Below are 24,084 nucleotides of genomic sequence, written 5' to 3'. Positions count from 1 at the left end.
GAACTTCTGCCGAGTAACTCCGTGAGCTTCACCGACACGTATGACCCAGTGTGCTGATTGACAGCCCTCGGTCCAATCAAAACAGACACGCTAGGCAACCCAAGCGTGATATCGTCCAATCAGATTTCGCCCTGAGCGGAATGGGCGTTGCCTGGCGAGTTGGGAAATACAATTGTTGCTGGTCAGTATTGAAGTACGTGAGGGAACTTTTGGAGAGTTTTTGTAACCTTCCTCACAAATAACACGCATTTAAACAAATAAATGGAAACCAACGAAACAGACGGAACGGGTGTTAAATATTATCGATTGTCAGAGGTGGAGGAACGGAACTCTTTTAAAAGCACATGGATTATCATTCATAATAAAGTGTACGACGTCACAAAGTTTCTCGAGGCGGTGAGTTTTAAAGCAATTCTCAAATGTTCAGCTTGGTGCCAAAAATATTCGCATTATGGTATTGTCGCTTTGGAATTGTGTAATGCACGCATTACGTGTATGCACGGCATTGTGTAAACAAGCAAAGCACCGTTGCACTAGAATGAAATATACATAATGCATAGAGTTTTTTTATTTTTATTTTTTATTATTTTTTATAAGCGAATACATTTAAAAACGCCTAGTACAAAAGTTTGAAAAGTAAGAATTGAATGGAGTGACCTTTGCCAAGTGCCCTCAAAGTTGGACCGAAAAGATTACAACAGTTGGCAATTAAAGTGTGAAGTGTGGAATTAGCATTAGTGCATTAACCATGTAGAAATGTATTTAATAAAACCTAATATAACTCGTTTAAAGATCAAATGCACAGTTATTTTTGATTACTATTGATGAGGTTTATGTGAATGGAAGCAATAGTTGCATCACACACTACCTTGCTGTAGTAATTATATAACCACCCTAACCTAACTTTTCACCTCTTTCCATATTATCTAAATCTAGAGAACTACTTAATCTAGTAACATTACTCTTGCTAGATCTAAAAATGCACACAAGGTATTTTAAGTTGCATGACTCAGTGCACTGTTGACACTTAAATCAACTGATAATTTCCTAGGCAATATTTTTCAAAGGTCAAAAGGGTATTATAAGTAAGCAATACGCATCAGTGGGTTTGCTTTAAACTTGATGATCTGATGTATTTGCTGGTGTCCACAGCACCCGGGTGGAGAGGAGGTGCTGCGAGAGCAGGCGGGTGGAGATGCCACAGAGAGCTTTGAAGATGTCGGCCACTCGACAGATGCACGTGAGATGGCCAGCTCTATGAGCATAGGAGAGCTGCATCCTGTAAGTCTGCCAGAACGCAGTATTACTGTTGAGCAATAGTGTGAAGAAGGCCTTTTGATACAGCATTAACACATCAGATAGTGGCAAACACAGCTGATGAAGTTCCTGTGGGCTTTCTGAGAAATACATTCAAACATTTATCCACAATATGCACTATTTCTACTCTTATGAAAATAGAAAAAAAAACAAAACTCAAAAGCTAGACAGCTCTCAGTTGGTGTAATTTTAAATTGCACCTTGCATGTTTTTCAAAGTCTGTTTTGCACATGTTGCTTTGCAGCCATCAGCCAGCGCTGGCATACAAAAAGGCATGAATAGTCATTAAGTCATTATCGATTTATAGTTTCAGTGAAGTTATGCCATCACACCAATGGATGCCAATAGGAACCTATGTGATTAAACACACACACACACACACACACACACACAAACTCCCACACACATACACACCATCAAAATAACAGACTTCTCAATCCCCCTGAGATATCTGGGAATGATCCAACAACAGTCTTGATTTCTCATCCTGGACAACATCAGACCTGTTGATTCATAGTTGCATCTCATGAAATCCGAGATGTTTTCATAGACACACAGAGGCTTGAGATACTATCAGTAACCTGGAAGCCATTTTTATTTCTATCGGAGGATCTGTAATGCTGCCGGATTCAGCACAGATACTATCAGACAGTTTCTGTGACAGGAATGGAGCAGGGCTGTGCACCTTTCGTGCAGAACAGTAATTCAGATTTAAAGAAGTAGAATTAAAATAGAAAGAAATTCATAGGACTAAATACTTATTTAAATATATATTTGGTAAATTATGTAAAAATAAATAAATAAATAAATAAATAAAAATCTTTTTTTTTTTTTTTTGACACATGATATTAATGTTAATAATAATAGTAATAATTGTTTGAAATACAACGTATAGAAATGTAAACACACACACACACATATATAATTTATTAGATTACTTGAATCCTAATATATTTAGTTTTTGTTTACATAATATATATGTGTATACTGTGTGTATTTATTATGTATATACAAATACAAACACATGCATGTATATATTTAAGAAAAATTTTGTTTATATAATAAATATATTTATATATAATATAAATATATAAATGTATATACATGTAAATAATTTCTAAATATATACTGTTTGAATGTGTGTTTATATATACAGTACATAATAAATAAACACAGTACACACACATATATTATATAAACAAAAACTTATTTTGGATGCGATTAATCGTTTGACAGCACTAATTTTAAAATACTTTAATTGCTGTATTAATCAAAAGTGACAATTAAACGTTTATGATATTTCAGAAGATTTTTTATTCCAAATAAATGCTGTTCTTTTGAACTCTTTTGAACTTTTCTATTCATCAAAGAATCTGAAAAAAAGAGATCTGTTTTCAACATATTTATAATAATCAGAAAAGTTTATTGAGCAGCAAATCAGCATATTAGAATGATTTCTGAAGATCATGTGACACTGAAGACTGGAGTAATGATGCTGGAAATCACAGGAATAAATTACATTTTACCATATATTCACATAGAAAATAGTTACTATAAATTGTAATAATATTTCAGAATATTACTGCTTTTACTGTATTTATCATCAAATACATGCAGCCTTGGTTAGCACAAAACATAAAATAGACTGAACAGTAATGTAAATATATATTTACACACTATGGATGGCTATATAAAATACATATGCATTGTGAATTTTGCTCAGGCCTGATTAGTAGTTATTTTGACAACCACTGTAAAGCCGATTTATAGGTTTTAGTCACTGTGTGCTCGGTAGGACATGCTAATTAATTTGCTTTGTTGATAAAATGTCAGTGTGTGAAAAAGCCTGTGCTATTTTTATTCATGCCTCTCCTCTGCATGTCTCGCAGGATGACAGGGACAAGCTTGCCAAACCACCAGTACGTAATTCATTTTTCAAACCGTTTTTTTCCATGCTTATGATTTTAACAAACTCTGCAGTGTCTTTGTTTTGGACTTGCATTGTGTGGAAACACCTAAACACGCTCTTTGGTTTTCTGTTTAATAGGAATCACTTGTAACGACCGTACAAGAAGGCACAAGGTAAGTTCAAGTGAACGACCAAATGCTATGCCTAAGAATAACCCAACCAAACAACACACACAAAGCTAAATGTTTTGAGACATTTTTAAGAAATGTGGATGCTGTAACTTGTGTTGTTTGAGTGCAAGTTTGTTTTCTCTTAATTTCACTTGAAACTTTCCATTGTAGTACAGAAACAGCAAGATTCCAATGAATAATTCAAGTTAATTACCAAGTGCTTTGTTCCAAACCTTCCACTGGGTCTCTTGTTCCAGCTGGTGGTCAAACTGGTTGATACCTGCTGTCGCCGCAGTAATCGTCACGTTGATGTACCGTATATACATGGCAGAGGAGGCATGATGGGATGTTTCTCTCGCTCTGCCTACAACTACAGTACCCATAATCCATTTCAGGTTTTTCCATTACCATAAAGATTCTACTAATGAAGGCAACTTTTGTGTTAGTTTCAATGTTTATTGTCACATATCCCTTGAGATTTAAATACTGATATATGCAGATGTTTTTATGATATATCAAAGGATATTTTAGATCTAGCATTATAAATATGCATACTAAAGATGAAGTTTTCATTGTCTAATTGTTTTCTGTTGTGTAATACTGTATACCATTTATTCAGTTTAAATGTCCTGAATATTATCACATACATAAAGACAACATTTTGTTCCTCATAGAAATAATTTAGTTTCGCTTCAAATATTGTTAATCTTCATGTCATTGCAAGTTGTTTGTACTTGGACCAGAGAGAAATGATACAAATGTACAAATTCTTAACAAGAGAATTAATAAAATGCCAGATGTAACTGTTTATTTAAAAAAAAAAATCTGGTAATTAAGTAGTCATAAATATGCCAATTCTGACAGATTCACTGGATATTCTGCAAAATTATTGATTGCTAGCAGAGTGAATCTGATGATATGCATATTTATCCCCAAAATCAAAAGTTCCAAAAAATAGAAATTAGATTTTGCAGAAACATTAAGTGAAGATTATTTGTAGGGTCATACACTTATTTTGCATGATCATAATGAGAGTGGGAAGGGATTTAGTTTAATTGTCATAAAATATCTTTCTATATTCTATGCAAAACTATTTCATATTTTTCTTTTGAATTTGGGGTGAAATATGAACAGGACATGTTCAACATGTGATTGTACACAACCTAACCAAAAATCTCATTATGTGCTTAGACAATCAGCTAGAAGTCACCACATGTTATTATCTGTAGTGAAGAGCAACACGGTTAGAATCGTATTTTTGGCTGTCGGTTACACATTGATGTACCATTTAAATGCATATCAATGTACCACCATAAACGGTGCTTATACATTCCCTTTTTTTTTTCTTTAACTAAAATGAATGTAATATACTTGATATAAGATACATGCAGCTTTCCCATAGAAACATCCTTCCAGATGTTTACAGTGTGTGTTCATTGCTGTTTCAGTGCTTCTCCACACTAATGCTAACGGCTGAGAGAAGGTCTATTGTGTCCCAATAAACAAAGAAACTGATTATGTGATTTTCGGGAAACTTATTTCAGATGTGTATGTACAGTGGTCCTGCATTTAAAATAAGACACAATAGGAATGAAAGGCATTTTATTATATAACATAAAGATGGAACAAGACCACTTTCCAAGCAAAACATTTCATAATTGAAAAAGTTAATTATAAATGATAAAACATGAGATTATGATGTTTCTAGTTGTGAAACGCACATGGATCGTGTCCATAGTTAATGTAATGAAGTACACCTGTGTAAACTCAAGAAGAACTGACTTCATGCATGAGCTAAAAATCACCTGTTGGTGAATGGCTCAGAAATGTTAAGCTAGCTCGGAGAAGCAGCATTTTAAGGAATAGTTCACCCAAAAATGAAAATTTGCCGAACTGCATGTTTGCAAGAAACAACTCCATCATTAAGGTGTTTTAAAACATTATCCATAACGACGTTTCCTCCAGTGAATAGGTCCATCTCCTGTTGTCTCTCACATAAAAATACACCCACACATTTGTTTAGAATGGTTTGGAACTGTTCTCACTTGTAAACGGTGCTTGATCTGTGCATATGTCTCTCAGACCAGATGACTTTTTCACTGGAGGAAGCGTTATTAAGGATTACGGAGTCATATTTTGGCCAGAAGCAATGGTTTAAAGTTAAAAACATCAGAATTGTGGATTTGTTTCTTACAAAGACGCAGCTTTTTGCTTCTCAAGACATTAACTGATGGACTGGAGTGGTGTGGATTATTGTGATGTTTTTATCAGCTGTTTGGACTCTCATTCTGACGGCACCCATTCACTGCAGAGCATCCATTGCTGAGACACTGATGCAATGCTACATTTCTCCAAATCTGTCAAGCTATCAAGAAACATCTATATATACATCATCTATAACAATCATCTATTGGATGGCCTGAGCATGAGTACATTTTCAGCAAATTTTCATTTTTGAATGAACTTCGCTTTAAGCGCAGATATCTAGTTTGATATTTTGTTGTCCATTGGAGTGACATTCAGAAGTGTGAAATAGTTTTGATCTCACCATATTTATGTTAGACCTTTGGCAGTCAAGAAATGTTACAACACTGACATCTGCTGGTGAAGTACCTCATTGCAAAAACCTTGTTTCATATTCCTTGTTTGGATCTGATGTGGTAATTGTTGTGACTCTTCTGTCCAAGTGTTACAGTTAAAACAACTTAGAATATATGCTGATATTAAATATCAGATTTTATTTTGATTATTAAATATCCTAAGTCCTCATCATCAGGGATGGGCAGTATTTATGATACATGTATTTCAAATGTAAAATAGGATTTTGTTATTTGTATTTGATAGGGTTGATGGAAATGGCTTCATATTTTTAAAATACTGTAAAAATACTAAGTCTACATGATGACATCATAAAAATGCGGCCTCTGATTGGTGCCTTCTCAGTAGTTTGCCCAGACTTGTTGTTAGACACTATTAATGTGTATGTGTCCTCTATACCTCTATGGCTCTCAATAGATTCAGTGGTCTGAGTTGGGTTAATACTCCTTGACAAGTTCTGTTGCTACTTTCTGATTACGTCCCTGACTACATTTAAAATCAAAACACATTGATCATTTAATAATTGTTGAAATGCTAAAATGTTTGTTTTCATCTTCCAAATAGGCTTCCAATGATTGATAAATAAATATTTGACTGCTGAATATTGCACCCTAATTGAAGTAGGATCATGAGTTTGCATACCATTGCATGAATGACTGCCTGGCACATAATATATTAGTATATTTGATCAACAATCAAATGATTAATTAGTTAGAAACTAGTTGCTATGAATACAGGAGCCTTCAGTTGTCTTCTTCTGGATGCCTTGTTTGTCATTGAGTCAGTGTTGCTGATGCAAGGTAAGCCTTTTGTTACCAAACATCATGTAACTAAATTAGGATACAATTATGTGTCATTCGCAAACAGTTAAACATTAAACTGTTGGTTACTTTAAAACTAACCTTCATCTGGAATGAATATTGATCTGTTAACTGGTTGCTTATGTCAGATTTATTGCACGACTCGGGCAAAGAAAAGCTGTTGCTGAGTGTAATATGGTGAAGAGATAGATCAAATAGGCCAATTGATGGAAGGTTTGCGAAGAAATATCATGCTCCCTTGTAAAAGTATTTTTTTAGTATTTTTAAAACACAAAAATACAGTAGTTTATTTTGATACATGGTGTGGCTGCTGTATTTTGCAGTTTATTTTGATACACTCAAAGTTAAGGTATTTGGTATTTTATTTTAAAATACATTTTGATGTATCTTTGCCCAACCTTGCTCATCACATCATGTATTGTGCTTTCAGCCTGTAATAACATTTAAACTGCTGTTGGACTATGGCTTTACACAATGCTCAGTCCATGTAAACATGTAAATCAAAAGCCGTATTAGGTCAAGTGCATCTGTGAACTCGTGTTAGCTGGACATTAATGGTGTTGCAACAGTGTGTTTGTTTTGTCTGTGATAACAGCGTGTTTTGAAAATCTCACTGACCTGCGGACATTAGATGGGACAGCAGCCAGAGCTGCTGTACTGACACAGAGCCACATATGGACACTTTGTAGCCCGTTTACATTTTTGCTGGTTACATCTGCGCAGAAACCTGTTGCCCGTTTCCAGCAACTGTTTAAACGTTTCCTTTTAAAGCACTTTTACCGAATGTCCATTTCTCGTAGGTCTTGACTGAGTTGACTGAGTGCCGCAGGTAATCACAGCCATGGTGATATTCAGACCAAAGGCATGATTGTGAATGTGTTCTTCAATAAACAAGACGTTAATAGTAACTTATATTACATATGTCACAAGCAGCGCACAGCTCTGGAACAGCATGCTCTGAGTGACCATTGAGTGAAAGAAAACAGACAATTTCCACACACACATACACACAACAGCAAGTGAAAGTGTGAGGAATCCCAGAGCTGTTATACTGTATATAAAAACTCTTGGAACGCAGAGCAATGAAATCTACAGAAAAGAGTGGCTGAATAGGTCAATTAAAAACTTCACATAGAATGTACTTTTATTTATTAAATATAAAGTACGTTCATGTTATATTGAGGAAAATGTTTTTCATTATTTGTAAATATAGTAAATATTTATTTTCACCCAAATATATTTTGGAGTATATTAAAGATGTATTTATTGTATATTTAGGGTATGAGCTAGGATTGTTACGGGGCTGACAAGACGTGAGACGTGCGGATCCATGTGCAAGCTTTTATTTAAAGCAGAAGAGGTCAGAAACACAGGCAGGGTCGAACAATGGCAAACAGGTATATGGCAGGCAAGACACAAGAATAATCCTAGGGCTAGCGTAGGTCAACGATTGGCGAACAGAATCAAAAGGGCGAGACTGGAGGGATAAATCCAGGAAAACAGGCAAAGATCAGAAACCAAGAACACAGACAGGGCAAGACTAGGCTAGGACTGGGAAACTAACGAGGGCTCTGTACGGAGACGTGACGAGGCTCTGGATGAACAGCTGAGATGTGACGAGGCTCTGGCAGATCAGATGAGACTTGACTGGACTTGACTTGACTCGACTCATGACGATCAACTGCGACCTGACTTGCCTCATGAAGATCAGCTGTGACTAGACTTGACTCATGATGATCAGCTGTGACTAGACTTGACTCATGATGATCAGCTGTGACTAGACTTGACTCATGATGATCAGCTGTGACTAGACTTGACTCATGATGATCAGCTGTGACTAGACTTGACTCATGATGATCAGCTGTGACTAGACTTGACTCATGATGATCAGCTGTGACTAGACTTGACTCATGATGATCAGCTGTGACTAGACTTGACTCATGATGATCAGCTGTGACTAGACTTGACTCATGATGATCAGCTGTGACTAGACTTGACTCATGATGATCAGCTGTGACTAGACTTGACTCATGATGATCAGCTGTGACTAGACTTGACTCATGATGATCAGCTGTGACTAGACTTGACTCATGATGATCAGCTGTGACTAGACTTGACTCATGATGATCAGCTGTGACTAGACTTGACTCATGATGATCAGCTGTGACTAGACTTGACTCATGATGATCAGCTGTGACTAGACTTGACTCATGATGATCAGCTGTGACTAGACTTGACTCATGATGATCAGCTGTGACTAGACTTGACTCATGATGATCAGCTGTGACTAGACTTGACTCATGATGATCAGCTGTGACTAGACTTGACTCATGATGATCAGCTGTGACTAGACTTGACTCATGATGATCAGCTGTGACTAGACTTGACTCATGATGATCAGCTGTGACTAGACTTGACTCATGATGATCAGCTGTGACTAGACTTGACTCATGATGATCAGCTGTGACTAGACTTGACTCATGATGATCAGCTGTGACTAGACTTGACTCATGATGATCAGCTGTGACTAGACTTGACTCATGATGATCAGCTGTGACTAGACTTGACTCATGATGATCAGCTGTGACTAGACTTGACTCATGATGATCAGCTGTGACTAGACTTGACTCATGATGATCAGCTGTGACTAGACTTGACTCATGATGATCAGCTGTGACTAGACTTGACTCATGATGATCAGCTGTGACTAGACTTGACTCATGATGATCAGCTGTGACTAGACTTGAATTTCACGAGCGGGTTGCATCACCGGAGTAGCGATCAGTGAACTTTAATATCCCGGAGCTTGTGGTTCACTAAACTCCGGGCTAGCGTAGGTCGACGATCGGCGAACAGAATCAAAAGGGCGAGACTAGAGGGATAAATCCAGGAAAACAGGCAAAGTTTTCAGACAGGGCAAGACTAGGCTAGGACTGGGAAACTAACGAGGGCTCTGTAAAGTAGCTATCACTGCTGGCGATAAGCACATACAATACTCGGCCGTTTCAAAGGAGTGAGATTGAGTGTTAAATAGTGAGTGAGTGATATGATACAGCTGTGTGCAATCAGTGCTGTGTGCAATCAGTGCAATGAATGATGGGATATGTAGTCCAGGGTGATATGCAACAGTGTGTAGTGCGAGAGTCAATGAAATGGAAAGGGTGACCTCTGATGGCTAGCAGACGGAAGTTCATGGACCGGATACGTAACAAGGATATTCCTGAGATGGTCAGTGAATTAGATAACACATTACACTATACATTTTTAACATTACTGCATGTACTTATTTATTTATTTAGGCAAAAGCACTGTCATGCTATAATTTAGAAATGTTTTAAATGTTTTAAATTATTTATTTATTTATTTATAAATTGTGTTATAAATAAATTAAAGTACTGTAATGCTGTAATTATTATATTATATACTGGGGAACAAATGAGCTCAATCATTTATGGCACAAAACAAACAATTTTTATAGCCAATGATTCCCCCCCCAAAAAAAGCCTGAATAAGTGTGTGTAGAGGCTCATGTTGATCTCTCTCTCTCTCTGACCCACTGAATTCACTCCGTTTATCTGTGTAGTATACAGCAGCGGTGGGCGTAACCAGCTTGTAACTGATTACTAGACAAACCACCAATGTAGGACCGCGCATAAATGCGCCTCTGGAGTGATTCTCCTGGAATGACACGTTCTGTCATTGGAGATTACAAACCTGGAATGATGGACACAATGAACGAGGAGCAGATGGAGAACGGACTGGACTCCGATGATGATCTTCAACCCGAGGAGATACCCGAGTACCTGAAAGACAGGAGAAGAGCCAAGTCCTTACCTGCGTATCCAGAGCAGGCGAACCTGTTCCACCAGATCTCCCAGAACTGCAGGAAACGCGTGAAGTTCGCGGACGCGCTCGGCTTGAATCTGGCGAGCGTCAAGCACTTCAGCACCAGCGAAGATCCTCAGATTCCAGCCAAAGTCTTCACCAGGCTGAAGAGCTTCCCTCTCCACAAGGACCGGGAGTTCATGGATGACTTGTGCGTGAACATCAAGTCCACTCTGGCTCTGGACTATCTGGTCCCGGCGTTCAAGACGCCCGTGGACTCCGGTGACTTGGAGACGCGGCTGACGCGCTGCCGCGTCGCGCTGGAAAGCGTCACGGTCACGCAGTTTGATGTCCGTGGGATCATACGGGCGATGGGTGGGAGAGAGGTCGGGGTCAGGTATACTTTCAACGACTGGCTGTCGTTCGTGGATGCGCAAGCCATCCCCGTGCCCACAGAGCACAAGACGCGCGGAGAGCGCTTCTCCTTCACCATGTACACGCCTCCTTTCTTAGGTCCGAGCGCTGCTGTGCATTTCGCCGTGTACATGAGGGACGATAACTCTGAGTTCTGGGACAACAACGATGGGATGAACTATTCCCTGAAGTACCACAGCTCGTCATCCAGCGAGACCGCGGCTTTCCACGCGATATGAAGTGGTGCGCTTTTACGCAAGGATTCATTGCGCGTTTCACCGAGCACTGTTACTGTCGTCAAAGAGGCTTCAGCGCTCAAGGCCGAAGGATATATGCAGTGGATTGACATGTCCTAGAAAGAGTTTACCAAAAATTACATTTCCTTCATCATTTAGTCACCCTCATGTTGTTCCAAACCCGTTTGATGTTGTTTCTTTCGTGGAAAGATATTTTGCAGAATGTCCAAGCTGCTCTTATAAGTGGATGAGGTTTGTTGAGCCCCAAAAATATGCCATAAATGTGGTCCATATGTCCTGTCCGTTATGTTCTAAAATTCTAATATCACATACTTTTATAATTTGAAAGTTATTACTTGCCAAAAATCTTGCTTCTGCAGTCATGTCACATTTGAATTGAAGCCTGTTCTGTCATAGGAACAAAAAATAAAAATAAAAACAAAAAGTGACTTTTTATCTCACAAATCAGACTTTCATAAACTTTCAGAAAACTCAGAATTGTGAGATGTGAACTTGCAGTTCTAAGAAGAAAAGTCATAATTGTCAAGTTGCAATTATTATTCCTTTTTTGTGTTTTATTCTGTGAAAAAAATGGGGGGGGGGATTCTGAGTTTACGTCTTGCAGTTATAACTTTTTTTTCCTCAGAACTCAAGAGTTTTTCTGAGAGAGAAAAAAGTCAGAATTGTGAGACAAAAAGTCCCAATTACCTTTTTATTCATTTATCAATTTTGTTTAATGCTGTAGCAGAACCAAGCTTCCATACATTTGCCTTCGGTTCAGACCATTCAAAAGCATGGCGATATGCCTTGAGACACATAGAACCAATGAAATGACACTTTTGACTATGCAAATCAGATATGGGAGCTATGGAGGAGGGGAAGCTTTTACTCACACAAAGACTTTATACTATACTTTATGTTGTTGTTTTTTGTCCCTTTTGAAGCTTGACAGCCCCTCTAGGCTGCAATGTGTTTTTGTTGAATGGAAAAGAGCAGCGTGGACATTCTCCCAAACATCTCCTTTCGTGTTCCACAGAAGAAAGAAAGTCATACAAATTGAAATGACATGAGGATGAGTAAATGATGAAAGAATTGACTTTGTTGTATACTGAAATGATGCAGGGAATCACACACATTACTTTATGCTGGTTTTCCTTCACAAATGAGTCAAGCCATTTATTAATAATGCAAAATGTGTTGTTTCTATCATGGCTCATGCACTGACACTGAAGTTCTTTGGAATGAAGAGGCTTAATCACTGAGAACATAATACAGCAATGAATTATGGACAATCAGCAGTTCCATTTGGGACAAATAAATGTAGTTTGATCTGAGAGTATTCATCAATGACATTTGTTAACTCATAATTTTGGGAAAAATTCAGAATTCTGACGTTTATCTTGCAATTCTGACTTTTTTCCTGCCACGGAATAAAAATAAAACAGTTCATTAAAAAAATACTTTTTTATCATAATTGCAAGTTTATATCTTGCAATTCTACCTTTTTTTCCTCTTAAATGTGAGATTAAAAAAAGCAATTGCAATTACCTTTATTATTATTATTATTATTATTTTTGTCCCGTGGCGGAAACAAGCTTCCATAGAATAAAGTGATGGAAGACATTCAAACGAAATGTTTAGAGTTCTCTCAGAGATCGGCTGTGTTGAAAGTAAAGCAGGTCTGTAATAAGTCTATATGTACACATATGAGATAAACTATCTGTCATTTAAACCAAAGTCCAGCTTTGCTGCAGTTTCTCAGAGCGTTGTATGCTCTATGCATCTGTTTGACTACGAGCAATGCAGAGGGACGAAGGTCTTCTGTTTTGCAATATGCAAATATTCTTCACGAATGCAGAAGTGATTTCATTTAGCGGCTGGGATTATACTCAGCAAATGATGCTTGACAAAGTGCAGCACAATGCAGTTTTGTAATGTTACTGTGTGCAACCATTTCCTTTTTTTTCCCCGACTTGTGACACAACAGTACCAGGATGAAATGACAACCATTGAGAAGCAATTAAAATATCTTTGGATATATAGTGTGCATGTTTTTCATTTTCATTTGCATATCTGCACAGTCAATGTAATACAAACCAAAGCAAAACTGAAAATAGAAAAACAAACATTGTGGATGTGAAATGGATATCAAGGCTGACGTTCCAGATTTGTAAATAAAACAGCTCAAGTAAATATAGATCAGATGCTAATTATGTAAGATTTGGTTGCAAGACAATATTACATACAGTGTACAGGAATAAAGGTTTTGTCCATTTAAAAGACGAAGGTATAATATGTACCATAAGTTGGGCAAATGCATTACATCTTATGGGAATATGAATATTTAAGTAGCAAAACTAATAGTAAACTTGATGAAAAAATACTGAAATATTTGAACAAATATATATAAATTTAAGAATATAATGACTACAAATTATTATACTCTTTTTTGATATGTTACTTTAATATCACAATGAAATAAATGTCCAAATACAACTCTCTTTAACACTGTATTGATTAATGCAAGTGCTTCTGTCAACGGTATCTGCCGCATGAATTCATGTAATTTCATTTAGATCTCTGTTTACGTGATGCACTTAGAATTTTAGGCCACGAGCATAAGACTTTTAACAAAACTGCTTGCTTTTGCTATACACTCTGGTAATGTGATCTTTATACCTTTCACCTTTTACTAGGCCATCGCTGACTGAAAACTAACAGAATGAGCTATTTTTAACCGTTTGGCCTTGTCAGACACCTTTACCCTCTGTGAAACCAACCTTTAAGGAACAGATCAATGAAAACAGCCATTTACTCAGAAAACCCACACAAGCGAATGCAGCTGACATGGATTTATTGTAACATGTAAACCACAAAAGCATGAAAAATACTACATTATGTACAATTATATATAATTTCATGGCACACAGAATCTTAAATGAGTGCGTAAACAGGAGTGGACGTGGGATCGACCCTGATGCAGATGTTTGAAGAGGAAACATGAAGACCCTCGACCCCGCAACAGTCCTGCACAGCCAGAGAACACCTGACCGTCGCTCCAACGCCACATCAATCGCTCTTCTTTTCCTCCTGTTCAACGACCGTCTTCTGGATCGCAAACATCTTCCCTATGCACACCTGTGGACAAAGGACAGAGATCATGTCGAATTCCGAGAGTTGACAAAGTTAAAAAAGCAGTAAGATTTAAATGTGACCCTGGAGCACAAAACCAGTCATAAGGGTCAATTTTTTTAAATTGAGATTTATACATCTGAAAAAGCTGAATAAATAAGCTTTCCATTGATGTATGGATAGGACAATATTTGGACGAGATACAACTATTTGAAGATCTGGAATCTGAGGGTGCAAAAAAATCTAAATATTGAGAAAATCGCCTTTAAAGTTGTCCAAATGAAGTTCTTAGCAATGCATATTACTAATCAAAAATTAAGTTTTGATATATTTACGGCAAGAAATTTACAAAATATCTTCATGGAACATGATCTTTACTTAATATCCTAATGATTTTTGGCATAAAAGAAATATTGATAATTTTGACCCATACAATGTATTGTTGGCTATTGCTACAAATATACCCCAGCGACTTAAGACTGCTTTTGTGCTCCAGGGTCACATATATGTTTAACACTGTATTTACAGTATTAAATAAATAAACGTCCCATATTACGTACACAGTCTCATGACTGGTTTCTTGTTTGTCAGAGAGAACTTTTCAATGACTAATTCATTTATAGATTAAAGACAGGACTTTTATCAAAAGAAAAGTCAATTGAAGGTTTTATTTGGCAAATTTTAATGATCAAATCTCAATTTTACCAACAAAAAATTGCACCACTAACACAATATCAGAAGACCAATAATATCTTTGCTCATTTGACATTATTTGGTTCTCATACAATTATTTATTTTATATTTATACATTCTGATGCACATTCATCTTATTGTATTCTAAAAAAAAACAAAAAACATTTTTATCAAAATTTAACAAAATATAATAAGTTGCGCTGCCTGAGAAATCACTCTCTTCAAAAAAAAAAAACAAAAAAAAAAAGGGTTTGTTACATTACTAAAATATCCTTCACACTTAAGAAAAATCCCTTGCAAAAATCCCTTCTTGGTTTTGCTTGGCACTTTTATTTTTGAGAAATAAAATATTAAAGGACTAATTCACCCTGAGGCCATCCAGGATGTAGATGAGTTTGTTTCTTCATCAGAACAGATTTGGAGAAATGTAAAAAACCAATGGATCCTCTGCAGTGAATGAGTCCAAACAGCTGATAAAAACATCATAACTGTTTTTTTTGACTAATTATCCAAATAATGTATAGTCCTAGAAAGCTATTATTATCAGAGCATGTGAGCAGAGCATAGCGGGGGGCAGATCAGTGAACAAGAGGGCAGCCTCATTTTACCAGCGTTGCCATGTTACAGCACAGTAGCGCTATTGCAAACAGGAACAAGTATCCACCTTTTTCTTACCGTAAAAATGGGCGCGGCCATTTGTAAATTCTATGGGTCTAGCTTCCGGTCTCATCCGCGTCCAGTTATTTTTAGCTGTAGAGAACCGCTCCTTTTGTGGCTTGATATTGAAAATGGGTGTGTCTTACCATATTATTTTTATGTATTATCTTAATTATGAACACACTGGTTTGTAGTGCAAACAGTTTTACCTTTAACTGCACGTTGTTATTCTTCTCGTTATATGAGAAGGCTAATGAACCGGAAGTCTCACCCATAGGCTTACTTCCGCGTTGAAGAAAAAGGTGGATACTACATAGAAATTTCCTGTCTGTGAGTTATTTGAACGGTTTTTGCTTTTTCCGGTGAGCATGAGCAGAATGCACATTCATAGAGCGGAATATTGAGCGGAGTGTCACACCACGCAGTGACGACGTCTGAAACCTAAGGCCCCGATCATTTTTCAGGTTTGAAAACGTGAGGTGCACCGCACAACCTTTTTTTTGTTTAACTTTTTTTAATTCAGAAAAACCGGAAGCCAGACCCATACAATGTACAAATGGCCAGACCCACTCTTACAGGAAGAAAAAGGTGGATAGCGCGAGTGCACTAGAATATTTTTTACTGTTAATAAACTGACATATTAGTTCTGTCTGACCGGGGCTTAAAACGCCAGGGCGCATAAACAGCACACAAAGCACTCACTGCCAATAGAAAAACATTTTAAAAAGGTACCTCTCACTGCAAAAAAAACGTGTCGGGTCTGATCGGGGCCTAACACTGCTGGGCGGTGTGCCATATTTTTTCGGTTCTTATTTTCGTCCGAAAACCAAAAATGCCATTTTTGGCCGATCATTTTCGGTGGCTGAAATTTCAGTGCATCCCTACTTCCTCCAGTGAAAAAGTCCATCTCCTGTTGTCCTCTCACATCAAAATCCACCCACAGATATGTTTAGATCTGTTCTGGCTTGTAAACAGTGCTTGATCTGTGCCTATTTCTCTCCTGATTCAGACCACACTACTTTTTCACTGGACATAACATTAGTATGGGCCGAGGACTTGTATTTTATTATTATTATTATTTTAAAATGTTAAAAAATGTCAAGATGGATTAGTTTCTTAAAAATATGAAGCTTTTCACTTCACAAGTCATTAACTGATGGACTGGAGTGGTGTGGATTACTTGTGGATTATTGTGATGTTTTTATCAGCTGTTTGGACTCTCAATCTGACGGCACCCATTCACTGCAGAGCATCCATTGCTGAGCAAGTGATAGAATAATACATTTCTCCAAATCTGATGAAGAAACAAACTCATCTACATCTTGGATGGCCTGAGTAAACGATCAGCAACTTTTAATTTTTGGGTAAACAAATGCCTCATACCTTTCCAACTCCATGTTGAATTAATTGACATACACTCCATATGTGTATGTATCTCTCTTTCTCTCGATATGCACAAAATATCAGAGCAATTGTGTTAGAAAAGTGCACTAAAGTCCAAAGAATATGTTGTAATCTTTGTTTGTCGATGTTTTCAGCGGTCCTGATAGAGGCCAGTAGCAGGCTAAATCAATACTGAACAGAGAGTCAGGCCAGAGATGCGGCCTTCACGATGAACGAGGACAGTGTGTGTCTGAAAAAATCCATCACCAACACTGCAGGAAAGTACAAGCTGATCAAACTGTACGATCAGTCAAACTGCTGAGAATGAAACGTGAGCAACACATCTCTGGAGCACGTAACTCAGAAAGGCCAGAGACAATGTTTGATTAGTATCTGATAAAGAGCTGCTTTTGAAAACGTCTGGTCTAATGTTGCTTATGAATATGTAAAAAGTGATGGTCGAACAATGAGAGTTTTTCATTTTCTAATACTGGTACCAGTAATATAGAGAGCAGAGGTGTGTCGTCAGAAATTTAGATTGAGGCAAATGCAGGAAAGATGGCAAATGCCAATAATGTCGATATAAAGAAGAAACAACTAACAACAACAACGTCTCGGTTACGTATGGTAACCCTCGTTCCCTGAAGGAGGGAACGGAGACGTCACGTCGGATGACCGACGAAATTGGGATCTTGCTTAGAGAGTCTAAGCGAGATCCCAATTTCGTCGGTCATCCGACGTGACGTCGAGAGTGACCGACTGAAAGGGAACAGAAGTTCCAAAACTGCTGAAATTAAATTCCTAAAAATTCACAGAATAAATATTGGATGCAAAAGGGAACTGCTATTGTCAGTATAATCAGTCAAGTGAATCGGTTTCTGCTTTCAGCCGATTGTTGAAAATGTTAAATATTAAATACTATCACAGAATTTAGTAATGGGGTCCAAAATTTGAAGGAAGGCAACATTTGAAAGAAAGAAAGAAAATGTATTTTTATGAGTCATCAACAAAATAGTTTTAACACAAATACAAATAATTAACATTATTATTATTTTTATTATTAGTAAGTAGAAAAAAATACATGTTAAAAGAAAGTAAATATTTTCCATGTTTACATAAGATGTTAATTAAATATTTTTAACAATAATTTTTAACACATTTACAAAATATAATAATAATAATACCACCCATGGATTTTCTGTTGTGTTTCTCCAAAAAAAAATACTGACTTTGTTTTTCAAATAATTTACTTCAGTCTTAATGACAATATAAAAAACAATGATTTAGTTTTGGAAACGTCATTTTGTCTATATTATATGATATTTAATATTTTTCTCTCATGCTGCATAAATGGAAATACATACATACACTATATAAAATACAATAAATTGCTTCCTTTAGGTTCCATCACAATCAAAAATCTTACAAATCTTGCCTTTATATTGATCTGTCACAAGTAAAGATATTTATCATGTTGGAACTCATGTATGTATCCTCAGGTCTGCCTAAAATGAAACAGAACTGGCTGTACAGTAGCTGTGATTTCTCAGCAGAAGCATAATCTTTCTCTAATTATTCCCTCGTGTTAAATTTGTTGACAGAGTGCAAAATGATTCCAGCCGGAGCGCTGCAGGCCATCCCGTCCACAGCAGCACCGTCTGCTCCGGCCTCCTCCACACCGGCACTTTGTGTTTGACCGATGCTTCGGCTAAACGTAACACACAGCTGCTCTATTAAAGACGTCTCAAAGAGAGTCACGAAAGTCATCGGTTATGAAGACGCACCAGAACGTGCGGCAAAAGCCAGAACGGAAGGAAAAGATGCAAGGTTGGCGAAGGAGTTGCACATGTTCATTTTTCAAAGTGATGGCTCAGCAAAGATGAACATTAAGATCCATTTCGGAGCATGGGCGACCCTCGGTAAATATTCCCTGCGTCCCTGTGACACGGACCATCTGTCAACTTCAGCCACTCTCCTGGTGTCTCCTGTCCATAACCTCTCTTTAAAACAGAGGAGAGCGGGGCACTGATGCAGACGAGCACAGGATCTCGAGGGAGCGCAGCTAGATGACTGATGGGATGACGAGGGAGCAAGGTGCATTATGATCCAGGTGCCAAACGGAGGAGTCAAGCGTCCAGCTGGTTTGAATTAAGTCAAGTATTTAGTAAGTATAAGGTCAGACTGATGCTAAACTGTTGGTGTAAACAACACTAACACTAACACAAACACTAACACATACCTTCAGAAAAAAAGTACAATCTGTGTACAAAATCTATCTATCTATCGTTATGTAGTTTGCTTGAGATTAAAAGTAGCTTTCCCTACTCTGGGTAGGAGAAACACAACAGAACATCCATGGATAAATCAATTTGTCAATTTTTTCTCACGTGATGGTGAAACACTATAGTTGTGTGTTGTGTTGTGTGCTACATTAGTTAATAATTGCACAAGGGCTACAAATTCAAGCTTGAAAATAATTACAGTGCACACTCCCATTTTTACCCAAAACACTATTTTTTGTTTATTTTTAATTTTTTTCAGTTTGCAAGACTGCCGGTGGACATGTCCAAACACATACACAGAGCCTTCCCATGCTGTGTTTCCTCCCCCACTATGAACTGATATGACCGCGCTATTATGTCAAATGAGTGAAACTGTGATGAATCAAATTTGGGAAAAATGTAAGCCTTTAAAAGCAAAGCAAAGCAAAACAACACAAAGCAAAAAATCTAAACAAAAACCAAAACAGAAAACAAAACAAACAAAAACCAAAACAGAAAATATAAAAAACACAACAAAAACAAAACAACCTATGACAACAACAAAAAACACAAACAGAAAACAAAGCAACTTCCCAAAACCAGAAAACAAAGCAAACAATGAAAAAAACAACAACAACAACAAAAAAACATCATCAACAACAAAAAAACAAACAAAAATAATACAACAAAAGAATTCAAAGCAAAGCAAAACAAAACAAAAACAAACAAATCAGGAAATGATATCAATGAAAAACAAACATATTTTGGCAAGTTCTGAAGGGCATAAGTGTGAAAGTGTGCAAAGGCTTTTCTCTAAGAAAATATTGTTACATACTCAAGAATAATAATATTTTAATGCTTTCAAGACTCTGAACAGCCTTGGCTCTGAGCCAAAATGGATATTCAGACATGAATGTTTTTAATATAGTGTAGAGCAGTGTTTCCCATCCAGGGTGCCGTGTAAAAAATCATTTTTTAATATTTTTAAATTGCTAAAATGTTCAAAAAAGCATCTATTATATAATATCCATTTCTGATGTCGCCAATAATTAGTCACTGCTCAGGTTTCACTTTCACGTGGTGTGACGCTCTGCGTATTATCCGCTCTATGCGTGTGTGCGATCCGCTCAGTCGCTCCACTCGTATACCGTTCATGCTCATCGCTCATGCTCAAAAATTGTGCCGACAGGAAACATCGATGTAGTACAGTATTGTTTCTGTCTTCTTTCAAATTATCATATCGAAGTTAGAAATTCAAATATTGTGACAAAATTTATTTTGTAGGGTGCCACAAGTTTGTTAAAATTTCCAAAGGGTGCCGCAACTAAAAAAAAGGTTGGGAAACACTGGTGTAGAGGACGCTTTTCTTGACAAAGTGAAAAGGACAGCATGGAGTCGGCTGTGCCAGAGCCGGAGTGATTCTTGACTTTCCTCAGGGCCGGTTTCTGCTGTGCCATCACAGCTCTTTCTGTTTGGCCTGACATCAGCAGAGCATGCTGGGTACATCACACTCCAGGGAGGCACCTGTGCAAACTCATCCAGCACAGACACCCTCTCTCAACGTCATCAATATTTGACCGAGAACTTCTGACCTCAAAATAACACCTGCCATAAACACACATACGAATGAATGAAAGACAAACTGAGCAGGTTATGTGACATTACCGCAGTATGTTTACATCCTTCAATACGACTAGAGAAGCAGCATTCCACTGGCTGAAATTGAATATACTGTAACTGGGATGCACTGGATGTTTCACAGATTTTATGTTTGATCTATATTTGCTGAGGTTCCGATCCTGAGGTCCAGATTAAAATAAAATAAAATAAAAAGAAACAAGAAAAAGAAACCATAAAAATAGCAAAAATTTTATTTCATTTGGCGTATATAATAATAATAATAGTATTATATAAGTATATAGCAATATTATTATGTATTATTATTATTACTACTACAATTATACAAAGTAACGTTACAGCTACAGTTTTTTTTTCTAATTTGCAGTCAGTTTTATTAAATATATCCGCATCATATTGGCCTTCAGCCACCCTGCTTTCTAGATATCAATATCAAAACTAGCAAAAAAAAAAAGAAAAGAATAAAAAAATTATACATTATTATAATCATTATATTTAATAAAAAAAACCATTTTATTATATAAGTATATGGTATTATTATTACAATTATGCAAAGTAAGATAACACAACATAATATCTTATTTGCAGTTATTACATTTTATTAAATATATCAGCATTTATTGGCTATCAGTCACCTTGCTTTCTAGATATACCAATATAAATGCCACTTACTACTACTACTACCACCTTTTTCTTATTTGCAGTCATTATTATTATTATTATTATTATTATTTTAAATATATCAGCCATCGGCCATCAGCAACCCTGCTTTCTAGATATATCAATATCTGTGGCATCATCCATCATTACTACTACTTCAATTATTACTAGTTATTATTATTATTATTAGTAGTAGTAGTATTAGTAGTAGTAGTAGTAACATGATACTAATACATGTTGCAGTTTGTCCAGTTGGCAGCGTTTTGGAAGGTCAAGGCTGAAATTGTTTGAATTTTGATTGTCACGTTACAACAACTGATCTGCGTGCATCATTTTGCCGTTTGAATTTGCTCAACAGAGTTCAATGTATTGAGTAACATTGATGTGAGAGGACTACAAGAGGAGAACATGAGAATCAATACACATGTGTAAATCAACTTCGGACTCCTCAAGTCTATCCTAGATGACGGCTCTGGCTTCTTTAAACTAGCACACACTCTTAAAGGCTCCTTTGAGGAAGCCAGCATCTATATATGTGCTCCCAGTAGGTTTGGCGGCAGATGTTTTCACAGAATTTCAAAGACAGCACAACAGCTGCCTGTTTGTCAAAGATGGGGGATTCTGGGAGATTACAGCTGGCTGTCCTATACGTTTGAGAACCAAACCTAAATATGGCCAGATGGTGCAAATCTACGCATAGCTTCATGATGGATGCTGCTTTACTGCACAGAGAGCCACAGGTGAGTGTTTTCATGACATTAAGGACAGAGACATCCGTGAATGGATTATTCCTCAGAAAACCGTGGCCTTACGTTACTCCACACCCTCACAGAGAGCAAACAGCAGCCAAAGAGGGCGCTTCAGAGTGCTCAAATAAATCATGACATGACTAATAAGAAAGTTTAATACAGGGCTATTGAGCCGGTCTGCAGAGATCAGCTCTCATGCTAATCAAACACACCTGGACAAGCTAATCAAGGTCTTCAGGATTACGTCAGCATTACAGAGCGCTGTGTTGTTTTAGTGTTGGATTCCAGAGCGTAGGAAGTTAAGGCTAAACTTTCAGTTCAAACGGTGCTGCAAACGGAAAAATCATATCAATATATCACTTCACAGTAGGAGCAGAAGGAAAAAATTTGCTACCTGTCTCGACAGAATTACAGGAATTTTGACTAAAATAAACTAAAATGTTCAAAATAACAATAATAATAATAATAATAAATAAAACATTCTTATTATTATTCAGGCTAAACTTTCAGTTCAAACGGTGCTGCAAACGGAAAAATCATATCAATATATCACTTCACAGTAGGAGCAGAAGGAAAAAATTTGCTACCTGTCTCGACAGAATTACAGGAATTTTGACTAAAATAAACTAAAATGATCAAAATAATAATAATAATAATAAATAAAACATTCTTATTATTATTCATGTTAAAAACATGCTTGAGGTAACAGTTATACTTCATATTTTTGTGGAAACTGTGATTCATAAATAGCGATAGGGGTCGACCGATTATCAGCCTGGTCGATTATCGGTGCCGATATTAAACATTTAAACCCTTTGTTTGCCAAAAAATAAAGAGTTTACTGTGGGAGTACTACACTCAACCAAAACCAGGGAAGGCAGTTTTTGTCAGAGCCCTTGTTATTCTTAATTTTGACATTAATTTTCATTTTTACACCAGACATATATATCGGTTCAAAATATCGGTTATCAGTCTACTTGATCTGTAATAATCGGTATCGGCATCGGCCTTGAAAAACACATATCGGTCGACCCCTAAATAGCAAGCTCAAAAAGAACATAATTTATTTGTAATAGTATAGTAAAGGCAAAAATTGAAAGTAATTTTAATCCTTGCTCAGTTAAAAAAAATATATACAATACATTACAATACAATACAATACAACATATCAGTCAGGAAGGTTAAGACATTTTTGGCTTGGCCCTCCATTAACTACAGGAATTAATGAGACAATGAACACTTACAAGCTTAGCCTTTAGGACAATCATTCTGGCATATTACCCTTTAAAATAGGGAAGAAATTAATAATTTGGTTGTAAATGAGTGAACAGCATGTAAGTGTGGGAGTGCACAGCCTAAGGCTCTTCCAGAAGGGGGCAGCAGCAGCTAAAACTACACTGCACACACCAGCACATGCACAGAAAGACTCTGCTCACAGTGGGCGTGTCCTCCTGCTCCTCCACTAGCGGTGGAGGCGGAGCTGTGAGGGTGGGAGGAAAAAGCGACATGACAGATCTCTCGGCCAATCAGAGCGCAGCAGCCACTGCCTCATGTTAATTGATGCGGCTGCAGCAGGCACCCCATTGTTGGGATGTCACACTGCAGAATCCCAGTCTCTCTC

The 24,084-nt window shown here is 37.0% G+C and overlaps 3 protein-coding genes across 3 annotated transcripts in view; 2 read left to right on the top strand and 1 right to left on the bottom strand.

Annotated features, from left to right (window-relative positions):
- Positions 1 to 151: 151 nt before the first annotated feature.
- On the top strand, positions 152 to 4,754 carry LOC107653797 (cytochrome b5-like). The gene is made up of 5 exons (XM_016440620.1): positions 152 to 396; positions 1,153 to 1,281; positions 3,207 to 3,236; positions 3,365 to 3,399; positions 3,654 to 4,754. Exons 1-5 carry the CDS (start codon positions 262 to 264, stop codon positions 3,736 to 3,738), a joined length of 414 nt encoding a protein of 137 aa, XP_016296106.1. The 5' UTR covers positions 152 to 261; the 3' UTR covers positions 3,739 to 4,754.
- A 5,668-nt stretch (positions 4,755 to 10,422) lies between these two features.
- LOC107653792 (protein phosphatase 1 regulatory subunit 3G-like) lies at positions 10,423 to 11,717 on the top strand. The gene has a single exon (XM_016440614.1). It carries the CDS (start codon positions 10,472 to 10,474, stop codon positions 11,291 to 11,293), a length of 822 nt encoding a protein of 273 aa, XP_016296100.1. The 5' UTR covers positions 10,423 to 10,471; the 3' UTR covers positions 11,294 to 11,717.
- Positions 11,718 to 14,053: 2,336 nt separating this feature from the next.
- LOC107653796 (LYR motif-containing protein 4B-like) overlaps positions 14,054 to 24,084 on the bottom strand; it is a 54,722-nt gene continuing 44,691 nt past the window's right edge. The window contains exon 3 of the mRNA XM_016440619.1: positions 14,054 to 14,428. Within this exon, the coding sequence (XP_016296105.1) occupies positions 14,360 to 14,428 (69 nt within the window). The 3' untranslated portion in view covers positions 14,054 to 14,359. The remainder of the gene's footprint in view (positions 14,429 to 24,084) is intronic.

This window comes from Sinocyclocheilus anshuiensis, unplaced genomic scaffold, assembly GCF_001515605.1.
Source record: "Sinocyclocheilus anshuiensis isolate Anshui unplaced genomic scaffold, SAMN03320099.WGS_v1.1 scaffold79, whole genome shotgun sequence".
Lineage (NCBI taxonomy): Eukaryota > Metazoa > Chordata > Actinopteri > Cypriniformes > Cyprinidae > Sinocyclocheilus > Sinocyclocheilus anshuiensis.
Note: the sequence above shows the minus strand (reverse complement) of the source record. Positions and strands in the feature narration are given on the sequence as shown.